Source organism: Poromitra crassiceps (assembly GCF_964638095.1).
Source record: "Poromitra crassiceps genome assembly, chromosome: 17".
NCBI classification, from domain to species: domain Eukaryota; kingdom Metazoa; phylum Chordata; class Actinopteri; order Beryciformes; family Melamphaidae; genus Poromitra; species Poromitra crassiceps.
The window spans coordinates 4673838-4696702 of record NC_139635.1 but is presented as its reverse complement, the minus strand read 5'-3'; the positions used below and the strand labels follow the sequence as shown (position 1 = coordinate 4696702).

At 46.2% G+C, this 22865-nt stretch overlaps 1 protein-coding gene across 1 annotated transcript; it reads left to right on the top strand.

The window, feature by feature from the left end:
• Positions 1-1067: 1067 nt before the first annotated feature.
• On the top strand, positions 1068-21735 carry LOC310792014 (uncharacterized protein; the record flags this gene model as incomplete). Its single annotated transcript, XM_083653696.1, has 5 exons — positions 1068-1257; positions 11708-12235; positions 17442-17501; positions 17583-17958; positions 20646-21735. 5 exons carry the CDS (start codon positions 1068-1070, stop codon positions 21733-21735), a joined length of 2244 nt encoding a protein of 747 aa, XP_083509822.1.
• Between the last annotated feature and the right edge of the window lie 1130 nt (positions 21736-22865).

Here is a 22865-nt window from a genome sequence, read left to right as displayed (position 1 = left end):
GCCTCGAGTTTGGCATTTTGACCGTCGCCATCTTGGACGAGTAGAGCCGCGGCGCCGCCTGCTATTGGTCCGTGATCGGACAGGCGACCTGTCAATCACTAGGGATGGGCGGGAGTACTCGGTTACTCCGGTACCCGTTTGTAACGTCAGTACTCGAGTAACGTTTCAGGCGGTATTAAACAAGCGTACACCCATGTCCAGTTCAGAGAACCAGGAAGAGGGGAGAAGGGAGCAGAAGTCAGTTGTTTTGTGAATGTTAAGAGAAAGAAGAAACTTCAAATTCTTTCCCGTTTTCAACTCAATGTGAGTAATGTTACAAGTGTGTGTGTGTGTGTGTGTGGGGGGGGGGGGGGGGCATCCATTACTGCTTTAATACAGAGGGTTTGTTGCCCTTTGCACCATTTCAGGTTATTCACTGGACTTGAACTGCTTCAATTTCAATAAAAATGGGTTCTAAAACCTTTGAATGGTAGTGGAGTATCAGTGTCGGTAGTGAGAAGTAAAATTACGAAACATGTTCTGTTACAGCAGCTTCTCAAATTCTAAGATTTGCTCCTTTTCTGTTTCATTTTATACCTGATTTGATTTTTGATTGTATCTTTTTATCTGTCCTTTATTGACGTTGAGCTGCATGTTGTAAATGAAAGGTTCCATACAAATAAAGGGTATTAATTTATTATCATCATCTGAGCTTTTTGGCTCTGGCAATCTGAAGAATCATTTGGGGCTCGGTGAACTGTGATGGAGATTTGTCATTAACTTTGACATTTTATAGACTGATCGATCAATAAAAAAAAATCAAAATCTATAATACCGTAGAATGTCTGCCTGTCTGTCAGATGTTTCTGCAGTAATTCCCTTTTTTAGAATGTTTTTGACTGTGATTATGGTTATGACAGTGATGTGGCCAAGACCAGGCTGGTAGTTGTATCAAACATCTCATTCTGTTCTGTTATGTCAGGGAGAATATAGAAAATAATCCTCATATGTCCTGATCTGAATTGCGACAGAAAAACCTGACTGAAACTCAACTGATCCTCTCTCTGTGTGGCAGGGCCCGGTGAAAGATGGCATCTGTACTGCTGGCGCCCCCTGGAGGTGAACTATGCAGCTTCTTCCTGAGAGAGGAGGAGGAGAGGAGCAGAGAGGTGGGCTGTCAGTGGGAGAGCCCAGAGGAGAGAAGAGAGGTGGGCTGTCAGAGCGAGGCAGCAGAGAGGAGAGATGCTGCTGTCCAGGTGGACCTGCTCAACCAACCAGGTGAGAGAGAGAGAGAGCTGCTGTCTCACACATCTGTCTCCACAGTTTCCTCAAAATAATCATCATAATATTTATAGAGCACTTTTCAAAATCCATTTTACAAAGGCAGCGAAATAAAACCGACAAGTCTTAAAATAATCAGGTTGTAAAATAAAACTGACAAAACATTTGGTCTATAAAACCCAAGGTAAACTTTTTTAAAGAATCAGAATCAGAAAAACTTTAATGATCCCTGAGGGGAAATTGTGACATGCTACAGTTGCTCATACTCAGACATGAAAATATCAACAGACCACCATATCTACATAAGCAGCAACATCTACATTCTCAGAGACATAGGACTGTTCTGTACAGTGAGAATCAATAAAATAGCATCCAATATAAGTTACAACGGTTAAGTACCGTACGTGTCAAATTGCAGTAATTGCACATAGTTCCATTGCACATCAGGTTTACATTCTCTAAGTTGGTTGGGTTTTGACGGGTGGGGTGAGTGAGCCACGGCTATCCGATTGGCTGACTCAGAGTGACGGGTGTTCTGAGTGAGGAGTTAATGGCCCAATTCCAATCCGCCCCCTTACTGACTCACCCCCTTAGAGGCGCGTTCACGTAAATGGCCTAAATGGTAAATGGCCTAAATAGTAAATGGCCTGCATTTATATAGCGCTTTTATCCAAAGCGCTTTACAATCAGTAGATAGTCTACATTCACCCATTCATACACCGATGGCGGCAGGCTGCCACGCAGGGTGCCTACACACCATCGGGAGCAAGGAGGGTTAAGTGTCTTGCCCACGTGAAGGGAGTGAGGGCTTAGGGATGTCCCACGGTGAAATCACAAAGTAAATGAGGGCTTGGAGTGAGCCCTTTCTGCCCCCTTACTGTAAGGGAGCAGCTGTGGCCACTTACGGAAAGGGAATTGCCCACAATGCATAGCGTTGTGATGTATAAAACGGGGAAGGCTGCAAATATCTGTCAAAAAAATAAAAGAACGCACGAAACGAACGCAGTGTTTGCGAGTGCGCTGGAATGCCTTAATTGACAATGAAACATTACATCAGAATCAGAATCAGAATCAGAAAGACTTTAATGATCCCCGGGGGGAAATTGGGACAAGTTACAGTAGCTCGCTCACAGGACACACATAGCATAAAATAAAATAAAATAAACCATAGTAAATGCAATATTAAGCAAATAAGCAGAAAAAACACAACATAGCATAGAATAACTAGTAAATGCGATAGAAGCAAAAAGCAAAAATAAGTAGAATGTCTAAGTAGCAAAATACAAATACGTAGAGTAAGTATAGTATACATTCCGTGTCAATTATCATTATTGCACGTGACATATTGCACATATTGCACATATTGCACATATTGCACGTGATTTATATTAAGTCGGCTTGCCCTATACGTTACACGTGGCTCAGCCAGGCACAGTTAACCTATCGGCTGGCTCAGTCTCAGGGAGACTGAGCGTCTCCGAGGTGCTCTTTTAAGAGAGGCATTAAATAGACCAATGGCCACAGGCAGGAATGATTTCCTGTGCCTCTCCGTATTGCATCTAGGTGGAATCAGTCTCTCACTGAACGTACTCCTGTGTTTGACTAGCACGTCATGGAGTGGGTGCGAGTCATTGTTCATGATGGAGCGTAGCCTGGACAACGTTCTCTTCTCTGACACCGCAGTCAGAGAGCCCAGATCCAGCCCCACAATGTCCCTGGCCTTACGGATCAGTTTGTTGAGTCTGTTGGCATCCGCTGCCTTCAGCCTGCTGCCCCAGCACACAATAGCATACAGGAAGGCACTAGCCACTACCGACTCGTAGAACATCCTCAGCATGGTCCGGCAGACGTTGAAGGACCTCAGCCGTCTCAGAAAGTAGAGACGGCTTTGCCCCTTCTTGTAGAGTGCATCAGAGTTCTTAGCCCAGTCTAGTTTATTGTCAATGTACACTCCAAGGTACTTGTAATCCTCCACTATGTCAACACTGACCCCGTGGATTGAGACAGGGGTCACCGGAGCCTTGACCCTCCTCAGGTCCACCACTAGCTCCTTTGTCTTTGACACGTTGAGCTGCAGGTGGTTCAGCTCACACCATGTGACAAAGTTGGCCACCACATCCCGATACTCATCATCGTCACCATCTTTGATACATCCCACTATCGTAGAGTCGTCAGAGAACTTCTGAAGGTGGCAAGACTCTGTCTGACACACAGTTCTTCAGGCGCACATACTGTGGTCTGCCAGACAGGTAGTCCACAATCCAGGCCACCAGGGGGGCATCCACTCGCATCGCTGTCAGCTTCTCACCCAGTAGAGCCGGCCTGATGGTGTTGAAAGCACTGGAGAAGTCAAAGAACATGACTCTCACAGTGCTGGCCGGGTTGTCAAGGTGGGCGTAGGCGCGGTTGGTAAGGTAGATGACCGCGTCCTCCACTCCCAGTCGGGGCTGGTAGGCGAACTGGAGGGGGTCAAGGGATGGTTTGACCATAGGCCTGAGCTGCTCCAGGACGAGTTTCTCCAGGGTCTTCATGATGTGGGACGTCAAAGCTACCGGCCTGTAGTCATTGGAGCCACTGGGTCTTGGCTTTTTCGCTACAGGAACGATACAGGACATTTTCCACATCACGGGGACCTTTTGGAGACTCAGGCTCTTGTTGAAGATCAGCTGTAGTACATCACACAGCTGGGGGGCACAGGCTTTGAGCACCATGGGACTGACGCCATCCGGGCCGGCTGCTTTCCTTGTGTGTAGTCTCAACAGCTGATTCTTCACCTGGTCAGCTGTGATGGTCAGCGTGGGTGGGGGGGGGGGAGTGGCATCATCAGCTCTGAGGCCCATCGGGGGGGGAGGGGGGTGTGTGACCTCGTCACTGGGAGACGGGGGGTGGGGGGTATGGCCTGGAGGATGAGGGGGGGGGGAGGTGGGCCATCAGCCGGGGCCAGAGGGAGAGAGAGGGGGGGGGAGAGCCGTATGGCGGGGGCTGCTGTTTGTATACTGCAGTCGGGGGAGTCGGGGGAGGGGGCCCCCGGGCCAGCCGTGTCAAATCTATTGAAAAACAGATTCAATTCGTTGGCCCGATCAACCCCCCCCTCCACCCCCCCACCCCCCGCTTGGTTAAAGCCAGTAATGGCTTTCACACCTCTCCACACCTCCCTCATGCTGTTTTGCTGGAGCTTTGCCTCAAGCTTCGACCTGTAGCATTCTTTAGCCACTTTAATGCTCGCTTTCAGTTCCCCCTGGATGGCTCGGATCCTATCTTGTCCCCCGACCTAAACGCTCTTTTCTTGGCGTTCAGAATGGCCTTGATGTCTTTAGTTACCCAAGGTTTATTGTTCGGGAAACATTTTATTTCCTTTGTGGGTATGTTGCAATCCACACAAAAGTTAATGTAGTCCGTAATGCACTCAGTGATCCCATCGATATCCTCACCATGTGGGTCACAGAGTGCCTGCCAGTCTGTTATCTCAAAACAGGCTCTAAGAGCCTCCATTCCTTCCTCAGACCATACCCTCACTGTCCTAGAGGTCACAGGCAGTGTTTTCACCCTCGGGGTATATCTGGATCTGAGGGAGACTAGATTGTGGTCGGAGCGGCCAAGCGGGGGGAGGGGTGACTAGGAGTAAGCATCCTTCACGTTTGCATACATCAAGTCAATTGTTCTGTCGCCCCTAGTGCTACAGCTCACGTACTGTCTAAAGTTAGGCAGTGTCTTTGCCATAGTCACGTGATTAAAATCCCCTGATATCAGTATCAATGCACTCGGATGCTTAGTCTGTAGACCAGCAATGGCGTTGTGGATAGTGTCACACGCTGCTGTCGGATTAGCGGAAGGGGGGATATAGATTGCCACAACAATCACATGAGAATACTCTCTTGGCAAATAATATGGCCGTAGTCCTACAGCTAAAAGCTCAGTGTCCGGTGAGCACAAGCGTTCTTTAATGCTGATATGAGCCGGGTTGCACCATCTGTTGTTTACGAGAATGGCAAGCCCACCTCCTTTCTTCTTACCGCACAGGGTGCTGTCCCGATCTGCTCGTATCGTTTGGAATCCGTCAATTGATGCATTAAAGTCCGGGATATCTTTGTTTAGCCAGGATTCCGTGAAGCACATTAAGCTGCACTCCCGAAATTCTCTCTGTGTCCTCGCCAGACCTGTTAGTTCCTCCATCTTATTCGCTAACGATCTTACGTTGCCCATAATCAGAGAGGGGAGACTTGGCTTGAATCTCCTACGTTCCCTCCTTGCTTCGTTTTTTCTCTGCCTCGCTCTTCTGCCTCTTCCCCTCCTTCCACGCCGTGCGTTTCTTGTTAATTCCTCCAGAATCAGCCGCACCGATACCCAGTGTTTGGAATAACGCCGTTTAAAAGAACGGCGTTAGGTAACGCCGTTATTTTTTCAGTAACGGGGTAATCTAACTAATTACTGTTTCCGTCGTTACAACGCCGTTATCGTTACTGAACGCTAAATGCGGTGCATTACTATGAAATGATTGAGTAAACTACCCGTAGCCTACACTAGTGTTGTGAAGTGAGGAGACCGGGTGGGTTAACATAACGAGATAAACGATTATGATTGGCTAAGGCTGAGTCATGTGTTTCATGGTAGCCAATCGGAGCCAGTGTTACACACGAGCCAGGAGTCAGGACACGGGCGACACACACACACACACACAGACAAACCAAACAGATTCGAGGAAGCTGCAGAAATGGCGAGTCCGGAGTAGAGAGCTGCGGGGGCCTGAAATTTCGGCCCGAGCCCTCCCCGGCCCGTGACATGCAGACCCGTGCCCGATCCAGCCCGTTGCGAGGCCCGAAGCCAATATTACGATATAATGACACATCTCTCTCCCTCTCTGTTCCGCGTGCTGCGTCGCCGCGCGGCCGTCCTGCGCAGCCTCTCTCTCTGTCTATTTGACTCTCTCTATCTCTCTCTCTCTGTTTGGGAGCTGTCTACAGCTACGTCTGTGTGTGGCTTGGGGGAGTGTCTGTGCACTCCTCCTCTTTGTCTGACTGCTCCGCTGTGTAAAATCAAGCGAGCACGCTAATACAACATTATTTAATTGAATTATTGAAACGGCCCGACCCCGGACCTATTAATTAAAAATAAATAAAAAACAAGCCCGGCTTCGGCCGAGGGGCCCGTGAGGGTACCCTCAGGTTTGCAGCAATCCATGAAAATTTGGCATTTTCAAGGTGGAGATAACGCAAATAGTTACTTTCCCTGGTAACTAGTTAGTTTTATTATAGAGTAATTCAGTTACTAACTCAGTTACTTTTTGGAACAAGTAGTGAGTAACTATAACTAATTACTTTTTTAAAGTAACGTTCCCAACACTGCCGATACCACCTCGCCGGCCGGCGAGCGTAGCGCCATCAGCTGTTCCCTGCTGTAAACATTAATAGGGATTTCAGATTAGACAAAAATATTATATCAGAGGAATGCAAGTAGTTATTTTACACAATCCTAGAATAATCATCGATCATTTCTATTACAATTGCAATCCACAACTTTTTTGATGAATGAGAAATAGTTTTACCGAATCTGTATTGTACAGTAATGACATTGTGTATAATGTTGGGTGACATGTCATTATTATGCTTATTTTAATTATAATTACACATGTTGCAGATTGCAGATTTTGCAGTAGGCTACATTTATTTTTAAATGACCTGTTGTCCACTCTGTAGAGCCAGAGCCTGGATGAGAACAGACTCATCAGGGATTATATCCCTCAAAGCGTCTTGACAATAAACAATATATAGCGAACCCCAAACCTGCCAGAGTCAACATCATCTTGTCAAGTGCAAAGGGCTCTGCTGTCCCAATCCTCCTATTTATCCAATGTGGATCCCTTCCACACTTGATGACTCAACCACTTTCAGATGGCGGCCATTAGAGGGACTGAGGGTTCAGGGCTTGAGTCTTTAGGGGGTGGATTGGAATTGGGCCAATGAGTTTGATGGCCACAGGCAGGAATGACTTCCTGTGTCGCTCTGGGGTGCATCTGGGTGGAATCAGTCTTGCACTGAACGTGCTCCTGTGTTCGACCAGCACGTCATGGAGTGGATGGGAGGCGTTGTCCATGATGGAACGTAGCCTGGATAACATTCTCCTCTCCGACACTGCTGTCAGAGAGCTCAGCTCCAGCCCCATGATGTCCGACTCCCTTGCCTTGCGGATCAGTTTGTTGAGTCTATTTGCGTCCGCTGCCCTCAGCCTGCTGCCCCAGCACACTACAGCGTACAGGAAGGCACTGGCCACCACTGACTCATAGAACATCCTCAGCATGGTCCGGCAGATGTTGAAGGACCTCAGCAGTCTCAGAAAGTAGAGACGGCTTTGCTCTTTCTTGTAGAGGGCCTCTGTGTTCTTAGCCCAGTCCAGTTTATTGTCTATGTACACTCCAAGGTACTTGTAGTCCTCCACGATGTCCACACTGACCCCATGGATGGAAACGGGGGTCACCGGTGACTTGGCCCTCCTCAGGTTCACCACCAGTTCCTTTGTCTTTGTCACGTTGAGCTGCACCATGTGACAGTTACCCACCACAGCCTGATACTCGTCCTCATCACCATTGTTGATACATCCAACTAGAGCAGAGTCATCAGAGAACTTCTGAAGGTGGCAAGACTCTGTCTGGTATAGGTGAAGTCCGTGGTGTAGTTGGTGAAGAAGAAGGGAGAGAAGACTGTCCCCTGTGGTGCCCCAGTGTTGCTGACCACCCTGTCCGACACACAGTTTTGCAAGCGTACATACTGTGGTCTGCCACAGGTAGTCAACAATCCAGGATACAAGGAAGGCATCCACCTGCATCGCAGTCAGCTTCTCACCCAGTACAGCCGGCCTGATGGTGTTGAAGGCACTGGAGAAGTCAAAGAACATGACTCTCACAGTGCTAGCCGGTTTGTCCAGGTGGGCGTAGGTGCGGTTGGTCCGGTAAAAATAAAAGAGTTCAAAGGAATTTAAAATCAGGAAAGGCTCTCTGATAAAAGTATGTTTTAAGAAGGCCGTTAAAGACGTCACTGCGTCAGCTGACTTGATTTCCTCAGGCAGAACGTGGGCAATTATTTTTCATGGGGGGCCACATGAGAAACCCAGATTGTTGTCGGGGGCCGAACAAATATTGTCATGCCGTAACCCAGGAACTTTGATGATAGAGGACCACAAAAAAATTTCCTCGCTACCAGAGGGCCAGATTTTGCTGAGGGTTGGGGGCCGAACGGCGCCATCGTGAAAAAACGTGGGGCATTTGAAGTCAGGTTTAGAGGAATAACTAATTTTAAATTAACAGTTGTGATGTCATTATTCAGTCTTAAACACCAATATTTGATCCTTTTCTCACTCACTCCTATGTCACCACTTGCTCTCCCTGCATTGCTTGAAATTAACCTTTTTGACCACCTGCCAATATGGCTGCTAGAAGTTACCAGCCAATTAAGAATTTTCACTAGCCAAAATGTTTTTCTAGAAATAAACCAGAATATCAGTGGGTTAATTTAAGCATAAGTATCAGTAAGTGGCCCGGGATTCTCAAAGTCTGTGTTGGGGGTCACATGAACAAAAATGCACTCTTGAAGCTAAATAAATCCAAAACCAGTTAACCAAGTTAATTATTTTCATTTTTACTTCAATGTAGAACAGTCATTTCTTACACATGAGATTACTGGCCAGAGAGTATTGGGCAGAATGACATGAACATTTGGACACTTATTCAGCGGGTATCTTGTATGTTGCGTTCAGGTGCACTGTAATTTATTTTTTATTTTTTAATCTATAAAGTAACCGGTAGGCCAGAGGCCAGTAGGCGGAGAAATCACCAGCCACGGGGGCTTGGGGAACTCCCTGCCTGACATTTCACAACGCTATAAATGAGCGATTTGGGTAGATGAACTTACTGTTTCTGCTGCCGTCGGTGCGACCGCTGCAGTTGACTCCAAATAAACTTCCATGCTGTATTATAATCCAGTACAGCACTTGCCCATGTAGTATACTAGGCTAACGCTATATATGTACTGTATGTATATATATATATATATATATATATATATATATATATATATATATATATATATGTATGTATGTATATATATATATATATATGTATGTATATATATATATATATATATATATATATATATGTTTTTTTTTATCCCATTTTTATCGCCCATTAGTGCAAATTTTTTATTTATTTATCCTGGTTGCTGCTCCACCCTCTGCCGATCTGGGGAGAGCCGAAACTGGCTCCATGCTTCCTCCGAGACATGGGCAGTTAGCCAGCCGCTTCTTTTCACCTGACAGGGGAAGCTTCACCGGTAGGACATAGCACGTGGGAGGATCACGCTATTCCAACGAGTTCCCCTCCTTCCGAACAGGCGCCCCTAACGACCAGAGGAGGCACCACTTCAGCGACCAGGATATTGCATGTTTTGGTGTGGGGTATATGAAGGAAACCCCCAGGGGGCACGGGGAGAACATGCTAACTCCACACAGAAAGGCCTTTTTGACGACCTCACCCAGGCGGTGGGCATTCGAGGGCATGCGGAGGGGCACGCACTCCTTCAGCGCTCACAGCGTCCCGGGAATCGAACCCAGGACCTTCTAGCTGTGAGGCGACAGTGCTTACCACTGCATCACCATGCCCCCTTTATTGGCTTATTTCACTGGTCTGAGTGTGTGTGTCACACGCTTTTGCGATCACACTGCACGCCTATTCCACGCTGAACCTGAGCCGAGTTACAAGCGCCTCTCCTCTCTCCCGAGTGTTTTTTTTTGTCACGTGTGGTCCCGAATTATCATGGGTAGGTAAAATAAATCGGATATATTTAATGTGCTATTGATGCTGGATATGTATAACCAGGTCTCCTTCTTGGGTCACTGTTGTCATAGAGAACTGGATGCTGTTGTACTAAGTGGATTAACTTTTCATTGTCCATCTTGCTTCTTCGGTCAGGGTGAAGATTTGTTTGACGGGGAGAAAGCCCCACGTGATAGCCACCCGTCAATCACTCTTCAACTCTTCAACCACTCGTCAATCGCGTTTTTCCTTCATGGCTTGACAGAAGAAGTCTGCCTTCACGCGCCTAGTCGGCTTGAAAATAGAACTCATGCCTAAACGATAAAATCGGCGCAGCTCAGGCGAGGCGTGGGTACACGCAAGGTTCACGTTGAGGTGCCCTGTGTACACAGCCTCATTGACTAAAAGGATGCCTATTTAAAAGCGTGGGTAAAGGCATGGCGTAGGCAAGGCTTGGGTGCTGTGTGTGAACGTAGCCCTAGGAGCTCATATACCCTATGTAGCTGGCATGTCAAGACATCTCTGTAAGGCTAAGAATCATGTGATTCTAATTAGCCCAATTTCATTCAGATATCTTGATATGAGAGGTCAAGGGACCCATTTGAGTAGTGATGCCCATTTACCCTTGTCAAAAACTTTGCCCACTTTGGAGCTATGTTACACCCGCTTCCCAGCAAGCTAGCATAACATGGCTGGTACCTACAGAATCGACTGGATGTCTAGTATTTTGTAGGGGTGCTCAGATGAAATTTAGGAGTCCTCAAGCACCCCTAAAAAGGATCTAAAAACACCACTGCTAACTCCTCCAACTCTGCTGATTATGGCAACATGCGTGCCATGTACCAGCCTCACCAAGACCGCACCCCTAAAGTCTGCTTCAGGTGACATAACAGACCGAGGGAAACAGAGATGTCATAAATCCCAGTGATGTCATAAATCCCACTGATGACATCAGTGATGTCAGTCATAAATCTGACATCATCAGTGATGGCTTGGGGGGCGGCTGGCACTGCGAGACTTGTAACTGTTCTGATTTTTTTTTTTTTTTATTATTCTCTGCTAAAACTGTATGTACAGCAGAAACTGTAATGCTCAGCGTAGCCAGACTGGGCAGATAGATTGGAAATGTGACTCACTACTCAGAAACAAAAAATGACCCATATCGGCCAGATGGTGGCGCTATAACAGACCATTTTGCGTTATGGTCCATATCTTCTGAACCGTGAGTCCGATACTCAAAATTTCACTTCTCAGGGATTCTTTGGATCAATACGCATCTATCCATATAGGCCCCACCCATTTGCGTGTGCCTAGATTTTCCGCCATTTTGAATTTGATCAAAAACCTACTTTTGCTATCTCCTCCTAGACCGTTTGGCCAAACCACATGAAAAACTTTCTGGGTCATCTATGGACTACCGCGACCTAAAGTTATCAATAGGATTTTGGATATGTGAAACTGTTTTGAAATGATAAATGTCTAAACTTATAGAGACCCCCCCCCCCAATCAAGAATTTCTGTTGACCAGGATTTTTTTTGGTTGACTACAGTTCCGCCCCTTTCCATCCAATGCAACCGTCTGTCTCTATCTGTCTCTCTCTGTCACTCTCTCTCTCTGTCTGTCTCTCTCTCTGTCTGTCCCTCCAGGTTTGTTGCTGCAGTGTTTCACCGTCAGAGCGGACGGACAGGAGGGAGGTGCTCTGCTTCAGCACTGCACCACCCACAGGACTGACGGCACGTCCCAACCCGCCGCCAAACGCACCCGGGCCGTGCTCCGCTCCTCCAACAGACGCACCCCGACCGCACTACGCTCCTCCAACAGACTCACCCCGACCGCACTACGCTCCTCCACCAGACGCACCCCGTCCACGCTCCGCTCCTCCACCAAATGCACCCGATCTCGCCCCCGCCCTGCACGGTCGGGTTCCCGCCCCAAGACACAGCGGGAGAGTGGGACGGGCGAATCCAGCGCGCCCCCTGGTGCCTCTCCGCCCCCGCCTGTGTCCCACACTCCGCTCCGCACCGCCCGCCTGCCGCACATCCCCCTCCACAGGCTCTCCGTCTGTCCTCCATACCTCCCGCTCGGCCGATCATCCCCCACTCCAGAGGAGGAAGGGGGGGAGGAGGAGGAGGAGGAGGAGGGGAGTGATCCAACCTGGACTCCACCAGATGGAGGTGAGTGTAGATGATGATCAGGCCCGGCCATTGCTTTGTCTTAGAATGGATGCATTTGCTAGCCTGATATCAGACAACTCGTTACATTTATTTCCATCTTGTAGTCTGACATTGCCCGCTGTGTAAAGAGTCACTTCACCCCACCTAAATCTGTGGTTAAGCCTGACACCTAGTGGTGAAAAGTAGGGTACTGAACTGACCTTCTGCTATTGGCTGGTCTTTGTGCCCTGTGATGCACCCTCTAGAGCAGGGGTGGCCAAACTACGGCCCGCGGGCCAACTGCGGCCCGCTGCCCATTTTTAAGTGGCCCGCCATGAATTTGGCACCAAAAAAAACAATTTTTTTTTGCTAAAAACGTTTTTCCGTTTTAAAGTTTAAAACGGAAATTGAAAACGAAAAAACGAAAACTGGAAAAAGGAAAAAATTAAGAAAAACAAACGGAAAAACAAAAACAAAAAAACTGATTCCCCCATTTTGTTTTTTCAATTTAAAACCATTGAAAATGGGTTATACTTGAGTACCCTGACCTGGTCTATTTATTTTTAAACATTTTTAATAGGGATGCACCGATCGATCGGCACGTGACCGGAAATGGCCGATTTTCATGTGATCTGCCTCGATCAGTGATCTGCGCCGGTCACTCTAAATAGCTGATTCTGTGAGCCGATTTTCACGTGACGTGCGCGCACCCCAAAGCACCGAGACAGGCACCCAGCCACCACACCACACACACCAGTATACCTTCCTCGTTGTGGAATTTTTTCCCCATCAGTGAAGTAGACAAAGCTCGCAGTTCGTCACACATGCAAGTCGAAAATAAGCCGTGGAGACAGAGGTGCGGCCGAGTCCCGCTCGGCTGGAGTCCAGTCTGAGCGGCTCGCTTCACCTCACTGGCCCCCCCTCTCTCTGCTCTCTCTAACCGGGAAGCAGCGCTGCTGCACCCGGCCACAGCGCACAGCTGGCTTGGCGAGGTGAACGTGAGCATTGTGTCCAGTATAACCATTCCCCGACCTGCCTTCTCCATTCCACATCAGCGCTGCTGCCTCAGCCTGTCAGTCATGTTGTAACGTGGATACAGGAGAGACTATTTAGCTGCTTTCACACATGTCTGGAATTCAGGAGTTATCTAGAGGGCATCCGTATGGCGGTCTATGTGTGAACAGATTTTGGTCCTCCTCCTCCTAGCCGTAGGGAAGTGTACCCCCAGCCGTAGTGCCGGGAGCGGATTGTGTCCCCCCCTCCAGAGGTCCGTGAAGTAGCTGCTCAGTGAGTGCATGAGGACAGGGACAGAAAGCCAGCGTGACAGATTATTATTATATAAATAGCCGTTTCAGTGTTTCCAAAGCTCAAACCTGCTCCGTGTGCGTCAGCCAACATGTTGCTGGATTGAAAGGCTCATGGCTCTGATCTGATTTAATGTCTGCCTAGCTTCGCACAGCACACACATTTAATAAGTATTTTTGGACGCAAGGGTCGTCCCGCTTCCCTGTATTGGACATCGCTAGGTAGGGTATCTGGATCTGGTTGCGTTCATACCTTTGATTTAACGTGTACACAGCGTTTGTGAAGATTCAAGGCAGAACTGCAAATTCCAAGTAGCGTCAAGTCAGGCATTATAAAACGAAAACTTCCGGGTATAACCTTCGCAATAATGGCAATTAAATAAAGTAAATGCACGTGTAATCTTTTTTTGTGTGTGTTTTGAAAGATACAGAACGGAGATAAACTGGAAGAATATCTGCTCCCTTCGAAAAGTCAATTTTAACCAGTAGTGAGTCGACCATTCTGTTTTTTTGTTACTAAGTAATACAACATTTATTTTATTTTGAAGGTAAAAACGTCTAGCTTCCTGTATTCTGTATAATTCTAGTAGGTTTGATGCATTTTAGGACTGAACATAGCAAAGACCTGTTTTGTTTGTAGTGCTTGCGACTCGAGGAAATCGATGCATCTGGGCATGAGTTGTAGGGTTGTTTAATTAATTACTAACGTTATGCGCAAACGATTATATGCCGTGAACTAGGGGTGCACCGATCACGTTTTTTGCCACCGATCACCGATTGCCGATCACCTATGAGAAATATCTGCCCAACCGATCATCGACCGATCACCGATTACCGATTACCGATCACCGATATATATATATATACGCCCTGGGGTGTCCGTAAAAACACGAGGCAGGAGACAGATGGGAGTTCAACCGTTTAGTTGTCAGTTCTCTTCAGTACAGTACAGCAGTATAGGCTCTTTACAGCATTATGACAGGAATAGTAGGATTGTGTGTGGTCTGGAAAAAGGAGGCAATAAAATATACAAACAGGTCAGTAACCAAGCTTGCTGTTATATAGGCCAATTATAGTGATAATTAACAACTAATAATATATAAATGATAATTAGCTAAACTGTAAGTCAGTTACTCTTAAACACCAGTCTTGAACCATGACTAAAGCCAAAGAGCTCCCACTCATAGAACCGGGGTTATGCACAATAACCGTCATACATTGGGATCCGCATCGAACGAACATCAAAACGACCCGCCCATCGAGGCCGAGTTACAGTGTTATAATTAGCAGCACTATGAGTGCGATCTACATAATGGTGACAGGGTTACATGACGGGAGAAACAACAGAATCACAAGCTACACACGAGCTAAACTCCATCTGAGTAGTGGCATTAATTAGCGCAACAGACAATCAAACCGCAAGTGCACGCCTAAACAAACGTTATTGCAATGATTGCAGGTAGATCGATCTAAAACCAAAAGGGAATGCAATACAGGAATATTAACATAATAATGACTTACTGGTTGGTCATATACGCACACATGGATGGAAGAAAGGGATTAGAACATGTTCAACTGAGAAAGGAAGAAAGTCCGTCTGAACGGAGCGCACATCCACATACTCAGCCGCACACTTTCGCTTCCTTCAAAGTGCCCGCGGGAACATCAATGCTTGCGTGGAAATTGTCTGTGTGTGTGCGCGTGCACTACCCCGACTACCACAGTACCACCGTGTCAATCTGGGACTTTAATACACACGGACTTAACAGCATGCAAATGCCTCGGTAGGCGGGAGGACTGGAGGTAACTTCTCTCTGCTGAGTCTGCTCTAATCACCAGCTGATTTGTGTGATTCAAAGACGCAAGGGGTGTGTTGACAGTCTGGTGCGGTGTGTGCATGGAGGTGAGTACACTGACGAAATCAAAGCGTGTGCTTTGCAACACAATGATATAAACGTTAGAGCACAATATGAAAGTTAAACGATAGACATTGAAGACATGAAAATGGGCTGCCTCATGTTTCTCACGTGCAGCATGATCGGCTATGCGATCGGCAACATTAAAGGAATATCGGAAACAGCAGATCACATATTTGAGGTCCAAATCGGCCGATACAGATTGCGTGCCGATCGATCGGTGCACCCCTACCGTGAACGTTAGGCAGTTATCGCCCATTATGTATTTTTAGTTTTCACAACTGCCCATTGTGTGGTCATGCCCAAATTCCCCCACCCCCGCCCCCTCTCTACTTCACAAACTCTGCGGAGGTGCTACTCGTGAGAATGCAACATGCCTCATGTGTGAAAGGGTACACTTCACGTATCATCCGGGGCAAGCTCAGTGGGGAGCAACCCTCACCTGATCCGGAGTTCATGTGTGAAAGTAGCTTATGTTTCGTATTGCAAATAGAACGACGGACATAATAAAAATACATTGGACTCACAAGTGTGCAAGGTTTTCTGTGCGTGACGATCTTTTTCGGATGGCAGATAAAAAAAAACGCATACGAAATTGTGTGTAAACTCCGCCTGACTGAAGATCGTTACTGTAACTCATAAACTCATTTCCCCTCTACTCAAGAGGACTGGTCTGGAGCCAGGCTATAAACTCCTTGTCCATGGATCATTTTGATGTTCTGTTGCACCTGTTTTTTTTGGGAAAAGTAAATGCATGCTAGCTGTGGGATATAGGCTATTGGATTTTATTTAATTTTTGTATTCATTGTATTTGCACAAAAAAGCTCTGTCCAGTAACCTGGAACAATTTTATTTTGAGATGTGTTTGAGTGAGATGGTCCTACTTCATGCAAATGATAAGAATTGTTATATGAATCTTAATTTTCAAACAAAGTTACAAAAACGTTTGTGTAAGCTGTCAATTCTTGTTCTTAGAAAGAAAATCGTAATCGGCAAAAATCGGTATCGGCAAGTCAGACTATTCAAAAATCGGAAATCGGAATCGGCCAAGAAAATATATTTTTTTCAGGGTGCGTTTTTATTTAGAATGAGATTTTTCCCTGTCTTGGTTATACTTTGTGTTGCTGCTTCATTTTGGTTTCCCTCTGTATTTCTTCACATAAAAAAAAATACATGTTGATTGGTGGTTCAAAAGACTGAAACCTATGTTGATTGGTGGAGTAGAAGATATCCATGGGCAAACGTAAGCCTTGACATTTAAATTTTAAACCAATCGGGACAAGGGGTGAGACTAAGCATCTACAACTAGTGCAGTTTGGCTCAGAAGAAGAAAACATAGATGAAAGGCTGTGGCTGAGGAGGTAGAGTGAGTCATCCACCAAATGCTTTGGAATAAAAGAAGTTTGATCCCTGGCTCCTCGAATCGCTCCTTGATGGTTGCACACTTGCCACCAGCACCCTCCGGGGTAGCTTGCCACCATTGGCGTATGAATGTGTGTGTGAATGTGGGCATATTTGTAAGGCATTTTGGATAAAAGCGCTATAGAAATGAAGTCTATTTACCATTTAAATCATTGACTGCATTTACATTGACTTGAGTATCCCGGTTATGAGGTTATCCTGGTTTTATTTGGAATACCGTGTTTACATGGAACACAGAGAAATCTGCTTATTCATATCCCTGTATACATGATGAATACCAGTATCCCGGTTACTTAAAAGAGCACTGCAGGAATGAGTCCGGAAGTAGCATGTTGGATCTTCAGGGGAAAAGTGAATGGGGTTTTAGAATGGGAAGTTCACTTAAAATAAGGTCTGTGGTTAACAAACGTTTATGGGGGTGGTAATTTGTGTTCAGTAGGATAATCTTCACAAACGTGAATAAGTTTTATGACTTTTGAAAAGTAAATGTGTTTTTTACGCGATTTTCAGAAACCGTTTCAAAAGTTGGGTCCAACATGTCCGGGACTTCCGCCTTCAGACTACAAAAATGCGTCATCCCTGCAGTACTCTATACTGCAGGTACAGAGTACTGCAGTATAGAGTACTGCAGTATAGAGTACTGCAGTACGCAATACACCAATTTTTCCACCTCCCCCAAGCGTAAAAACTGGAAACCCACATACAGACTCTCTTCTCTCCCTCCAGATCCCGACTCTCTCCAGTCTCATTCTGTCCATCCTGACGTCGCCCATAGCGCCGCAGCCAGAGCGCCCCCAACTCCCGCTCCGCCCGAGTGTCCGGGCGCTCCCTGTGAACCGCAGCCCGAGACCACCGAGAGCTCCTTCTGTGACGTCTGTGGGAAGGTCATGAAGTGCAGATCGAGCCTGGCCCGCCACTCCTTCACCCACACGGGGCAGAAACCGTACAACTGTCCCCTCTGCTCCCTACGCTTCAACCGCCGCGACAACCTGCAGCACCACCTGGACCGACTCCACCCGCACGGCGTGGACCGGCTCGAGAGGCGGCGCACCCACGACCGCGCCTGGCTGTGCCACGTGTGTGGAAAGACCTTCAGCTGCAGGTCCACGCTTCTTTTCTCATTAACTGTTTCTTTCTTAAACATAAACCCCCCAACTCATCATATAAGTATAAAACGGATAAAAAATGCAAACAAGAAAGTAAAGTGCAGTTAGAGAGACGAGAAACCCTGAAAGGGCTTATTCAGGGCCTCTATCTCAGAAAGCCAAATAACAATAATCCGTACAAAGCAGACAATACAACAGAAACAAGAAGGAAAGAAGAACCACAAAATAGACAAAGAAGAGAAAATCAACAATAAAAAAGAAAAGAAAAAAGAACAACAATCAAAAAGTAGAAACAAAAATCAATCATTTGCCTTGGTTACCGTCTAACTAACACTTTATTTGAAGGGGTTAGGGTTAGACTGACACAACCATGACATGACACCTGTGTGTTTATGACTGCAAGCTGTTGTTGCGTTCTGGCCTTTGATTCTACATTTATGCACACCGTTTGTAATAACAATTCACGTGCAGACTGAAGCCGCAAATGTCAGCACCGCAACTCTGAGCAGTGTCAAGTGAGCCAGAATAAAACAAACTTCTGGTTAGAACCTTCACAATAATGGCAATGAAATAAAGTAATAGATCCACGTTGCAATGTTTTTGTGTGTGATCATAAATACCCTTTCTCTTTCCTTATTTTCCATAAATACACAGAACACACAGACAAGACAATAGAGAGCCAAAGTCACTTCCTGCTTTCTCCCTGTACCAGCGCTGAAAAAAATCTGAATGGCGGTGAACGGAGAATAACGTTACTTTTTTGATCCCGTTTGAATTGTGCCACGGGGTGCCAACGTACATTTTGTCAATTTAAAACATAACTTTGCATGTAAAGGAAGTCGTAGTTTGTCGTCAACCTGAAACGTAGGGGTTAGTTTCGTATAAAAACTACATAACTCGTGGAAGCTCGTGGTGACGTCACTTAGGCAATAGTGTATGTAGTCTTTCTGATTTATAACTTATGGTGCAACAGTTTGTTGTGTAGTCAATCCTCTCTAGCTCTGTAAATATGGCACTTTAAGTTCTAATAATTTTTGTCTCGCCATGTAGATTCCCACTACGAGGTCAGTTTATCAAAATGACGCCTGTACGGAAATCTGAATTTCATCATCGGAGATTGCTCCTAGCAGCCAGACTCCGGGGTGATCTGGGCAACAAACCATCATACAGGGGGAAATTATTATCCAAATAATAATAATAATAATAATAATATTCTGTTAATGTGTACTCTTATTTTGATGTCCAGAAAGGGAAGTGAGTGTGGTTCACTCTTGCTCTGTGTATCTCTCTCGCCCCTGACCAAGTAAATGAATGGCAGCAGCTCCCAACTCGAAGCGGTCTCTGTGTCTTTCATTCATAACAACAATATATAAAGAAGTCAAAACGCTCGGTTACATTATAATTTAATTCATTTTGGAACAAATGTTGGTTTAACAGATGAAATCTAACTGAAGCTTTGGCTACGTGTCAACTTGCATTCACTAACTGGGCAGCCCAGTTTTGCTGTCTCTCAGTCGGGTCGTTTTTCTAACTAACATTATCCAGCTGCCTGTCTCTTCTGTATATCCTTATACAACAGCTACGAGGAGAGGAGCTTGGGAACATCCCCATCGTCAAAGCACTTCCCAGAGATATCCATATAAATACTCTCCTCGTGCTTTACCCCAAATAAAACCTCCAGTGTCTATTTGCGACAGGCTAACTCTAGCTATTAGCTAATGGCTGGTATTGTGTAGGCCTCATTTTATACCCCGGAGTTGTCAATCAATATCCTTTATTTAACCATAAAAAGCGTTTACTTTGTAAAAGTCCATATCATTTTGAATTCGTATTTTTATTAGGTTCTCAGGCTTACTAGGATCTATATTATGTCTGGTATTGCATGTGGTCCAATGGGATAGGAAATGTTAACAAATTGATGGTGGCCATTTTGAGAAATGTCTGCCACGGCCACCAGGGCAAATTTGCGATGCCCCAATATCCAGTTTTGTTCAGAATATATCTTAACATATCTGCAAAATTTGGTGTTTTTATCACAAAATGAAAATTAACGATTAGTCTCATATATTGAGCTATGCCGCCCCACTATATATATATATATATATATATATATATATATATATATATATATATATATTCAATTTAAGAATATCAGTGAAATACTGTAATTTATAGATGTATTATGCCAGAACATTTATCTTTTTTTACGGATACTTATGCTTAAATTAAGCTAGTGGCACTGGTTTATTTCAAGGAAAAAAAGGCTAGTGGATTGGCTGGTAACTTTAAAATCTAGGAGCCATATTGATAAAAAAAAGTTAATTTCAAGCAAGCCCTATATATATATATATATATATATATATACAGTACATGTAAAGGTTGTGTGTGTGTATATATATAAACACACACACAACCTTTTTTCAAGGATTTTTCTCACATTTTCCTTGTGCAATTCCCCCTGCTGCCCCAGTTGTTGCTCCACCCCCTCTGCTGATGTGGGAAGAGTTGTAGACTTGCTTCCCACCCAGCCAATTGTGTCTGTAGGAGTGTCTGACCAAGCTGGAGGTACCACTGCCGGGAGGTGAACCCGGGTCTCTGTGGTGGTACCGCTACACTACCCAGACGCCCCAGCGATGCATGATCTGAAATTGAACCAGTTCTTACAAATCCTATCTCCCTGCAGGTCCAGACTTAAAACGCATGAAGTCATCCACACAGGAGTGAAGCCCCACCCCTGTGATCTCTGCCCCAAGGCCTACATGAGGACCAATGACCTGGAGCGCCACAGGCAGATCATCCACATGGAGGGGGCTGAGGGGCTGCCTGAGCCCAGCTCTCTGCTGTGTGATCTGTGTGGGAGAGAGTTTAGATGCAGGTCTCAGCTTGCCACTCACTTCCAAACGCACACCGGAGAACGGCCGCACCTCTGCGACCTCTGCGGCCGCAAGTTTGCCCGTCCGTACCAGCTCAAACGCCACCGGCTCCTGGTGCATGTCCCCGGGGCAAAGGGTGGAAACACGCCCCAGGAGGACAAGCCCTTCGTATGCACCGTGTGCGGGAAACGGCTGAAGTCTGACGTTCTCCTGGCGGCCCATTCCCGCACGCACACCGGAGACCAGCCTCACCGCTGCGGCATGTGTCCGCGCGGCTTCCAGCGCGCCGCGCGCCTCAAGCAGCACCAGATACTCGTGCACTTCAAGCTGAAAAGAGAGGAGGCGCCACAGACGGTCTTCCACAGGAAGGACCAGGCCACGCCGAAAGTGTTTGTGTGCAAGGATTGCGGCCAGGCATTTAAGTTCAAGTCTCTGCTGGACAGTCACGCGTTGACCCACACGGGCGCTAGGCCTCACGCGTGCCAGTTCTGCGAGCGCCGCTTCAGGCGCCTCAGCCACCTGAAGAGACACAGAGAGGTGGTGCACGCCAATGGAGCCAAGATGGCCGAGAGCTTCGTCTGCCAGGTCTGCGGACAAGACAAGAAGTGCAAGTCGAACCTGGAGAGACACTCCATCATCCACACGGGGGAGAAGCCGCACGCCTGCCAGCTCTGCCCCGCCGCCTTTAACCGCCGCGGGAACCTGCAGCAGCACCTGAAGCGCGTGCACGCCGTGGGGGCGGAGCCCGCCGAAGAGACCCCGCCCAGTCTGTTTGGCGAAGAGGAGGACGGACCGATGTGTGTGTCCGCTCTGTCCCACAGACAGGAAGACAGCCTGGGGTCTCTGGACTCTGAACCTGCCACTGGGTTTGACCCCGTGGCGTCCACTGAAGTACACTAAGACACGTGTCAAACTCAAGACCCGATGTGGCTCAGCACCTCATTTTATGTGGCCCGCGAGAGCAAAGAATACAATTATATGCACACCTGCTGCAAAAAATAGCTATTTACTTTTGAAGCACTAATCCTATCAATATGATCTAAAAACTCCTATAAAGCAGAAATTTCAGCTTTCGAGTGTTGCCTCATGTGTCTCATGCATACCTGCCAACATTGGGCTGTGAAAAAGGACATTTTCTGGGGTAGCTATCGGTGAATGGCATACCCCTCAAGGTCTCCCCGCCCCATAACCCCAAATTAATAGAATAAATACAAGGAGGTAAAGTAGGCTAAATTACTTTTAATTAGTCTTACATTCATCTCACAGTAAAATAAATACTAATAAAATAAAATGAACATACAAAATATACAAAAGATGTGACCAAAAGTCAACATCTAAAATTTACATCACAAAAAATATGAGTGAGACAGGAGGCAAATGTCAAAGCTTGCAACGGTTGACTGATGTGGCTAGCGGTTAGAAACTGGAAGGTCTTGCACCAAATGGACTGAAATTTGGGCACGTATGTCTTCTTGGGTTCCATGCATTTCCAGTGGCAAAGCGAGCCGAGCCCATTGACTGTATACATGCGGTCCTCACCAGCTTGCGCTGGGTTGGTACCAGGTACCACAACACATCCTAAAGTCTAGAGTCTACATATTACAGAAACTGTGAAACACCAATTTGTGTGGTTGTCTCACTATGAAATCAGGAGATTAGTCGGGGTGGCTATGGCTCAGGAGGTAGAGTTAGTGCGGTTCCTTGTGTAATTTCGTTCAATTATGAAATGATTGTGAATATGATTATGAAAACTATATATTTTTGAAACCCTTAGAGCATAACATGTCAGAAAATATATGATTCCATTTTCTCAGATGTCAGATTTTTTAAATTGCGACCTTCAAACACTAGTTTCTCAATATCTCGCCTTCTAGATAACCTAGAATCAAGATTCCACTGGCCACACCTACATTTTTAGGGGTGAGGAATTCAATGGTGCTATTTGCAGATGGTCAATGACATATGTATGGGTGGCTACTGGCTATCTTTAATTTTAATATACATAGCTGAATTTATATCGCGGTATGATT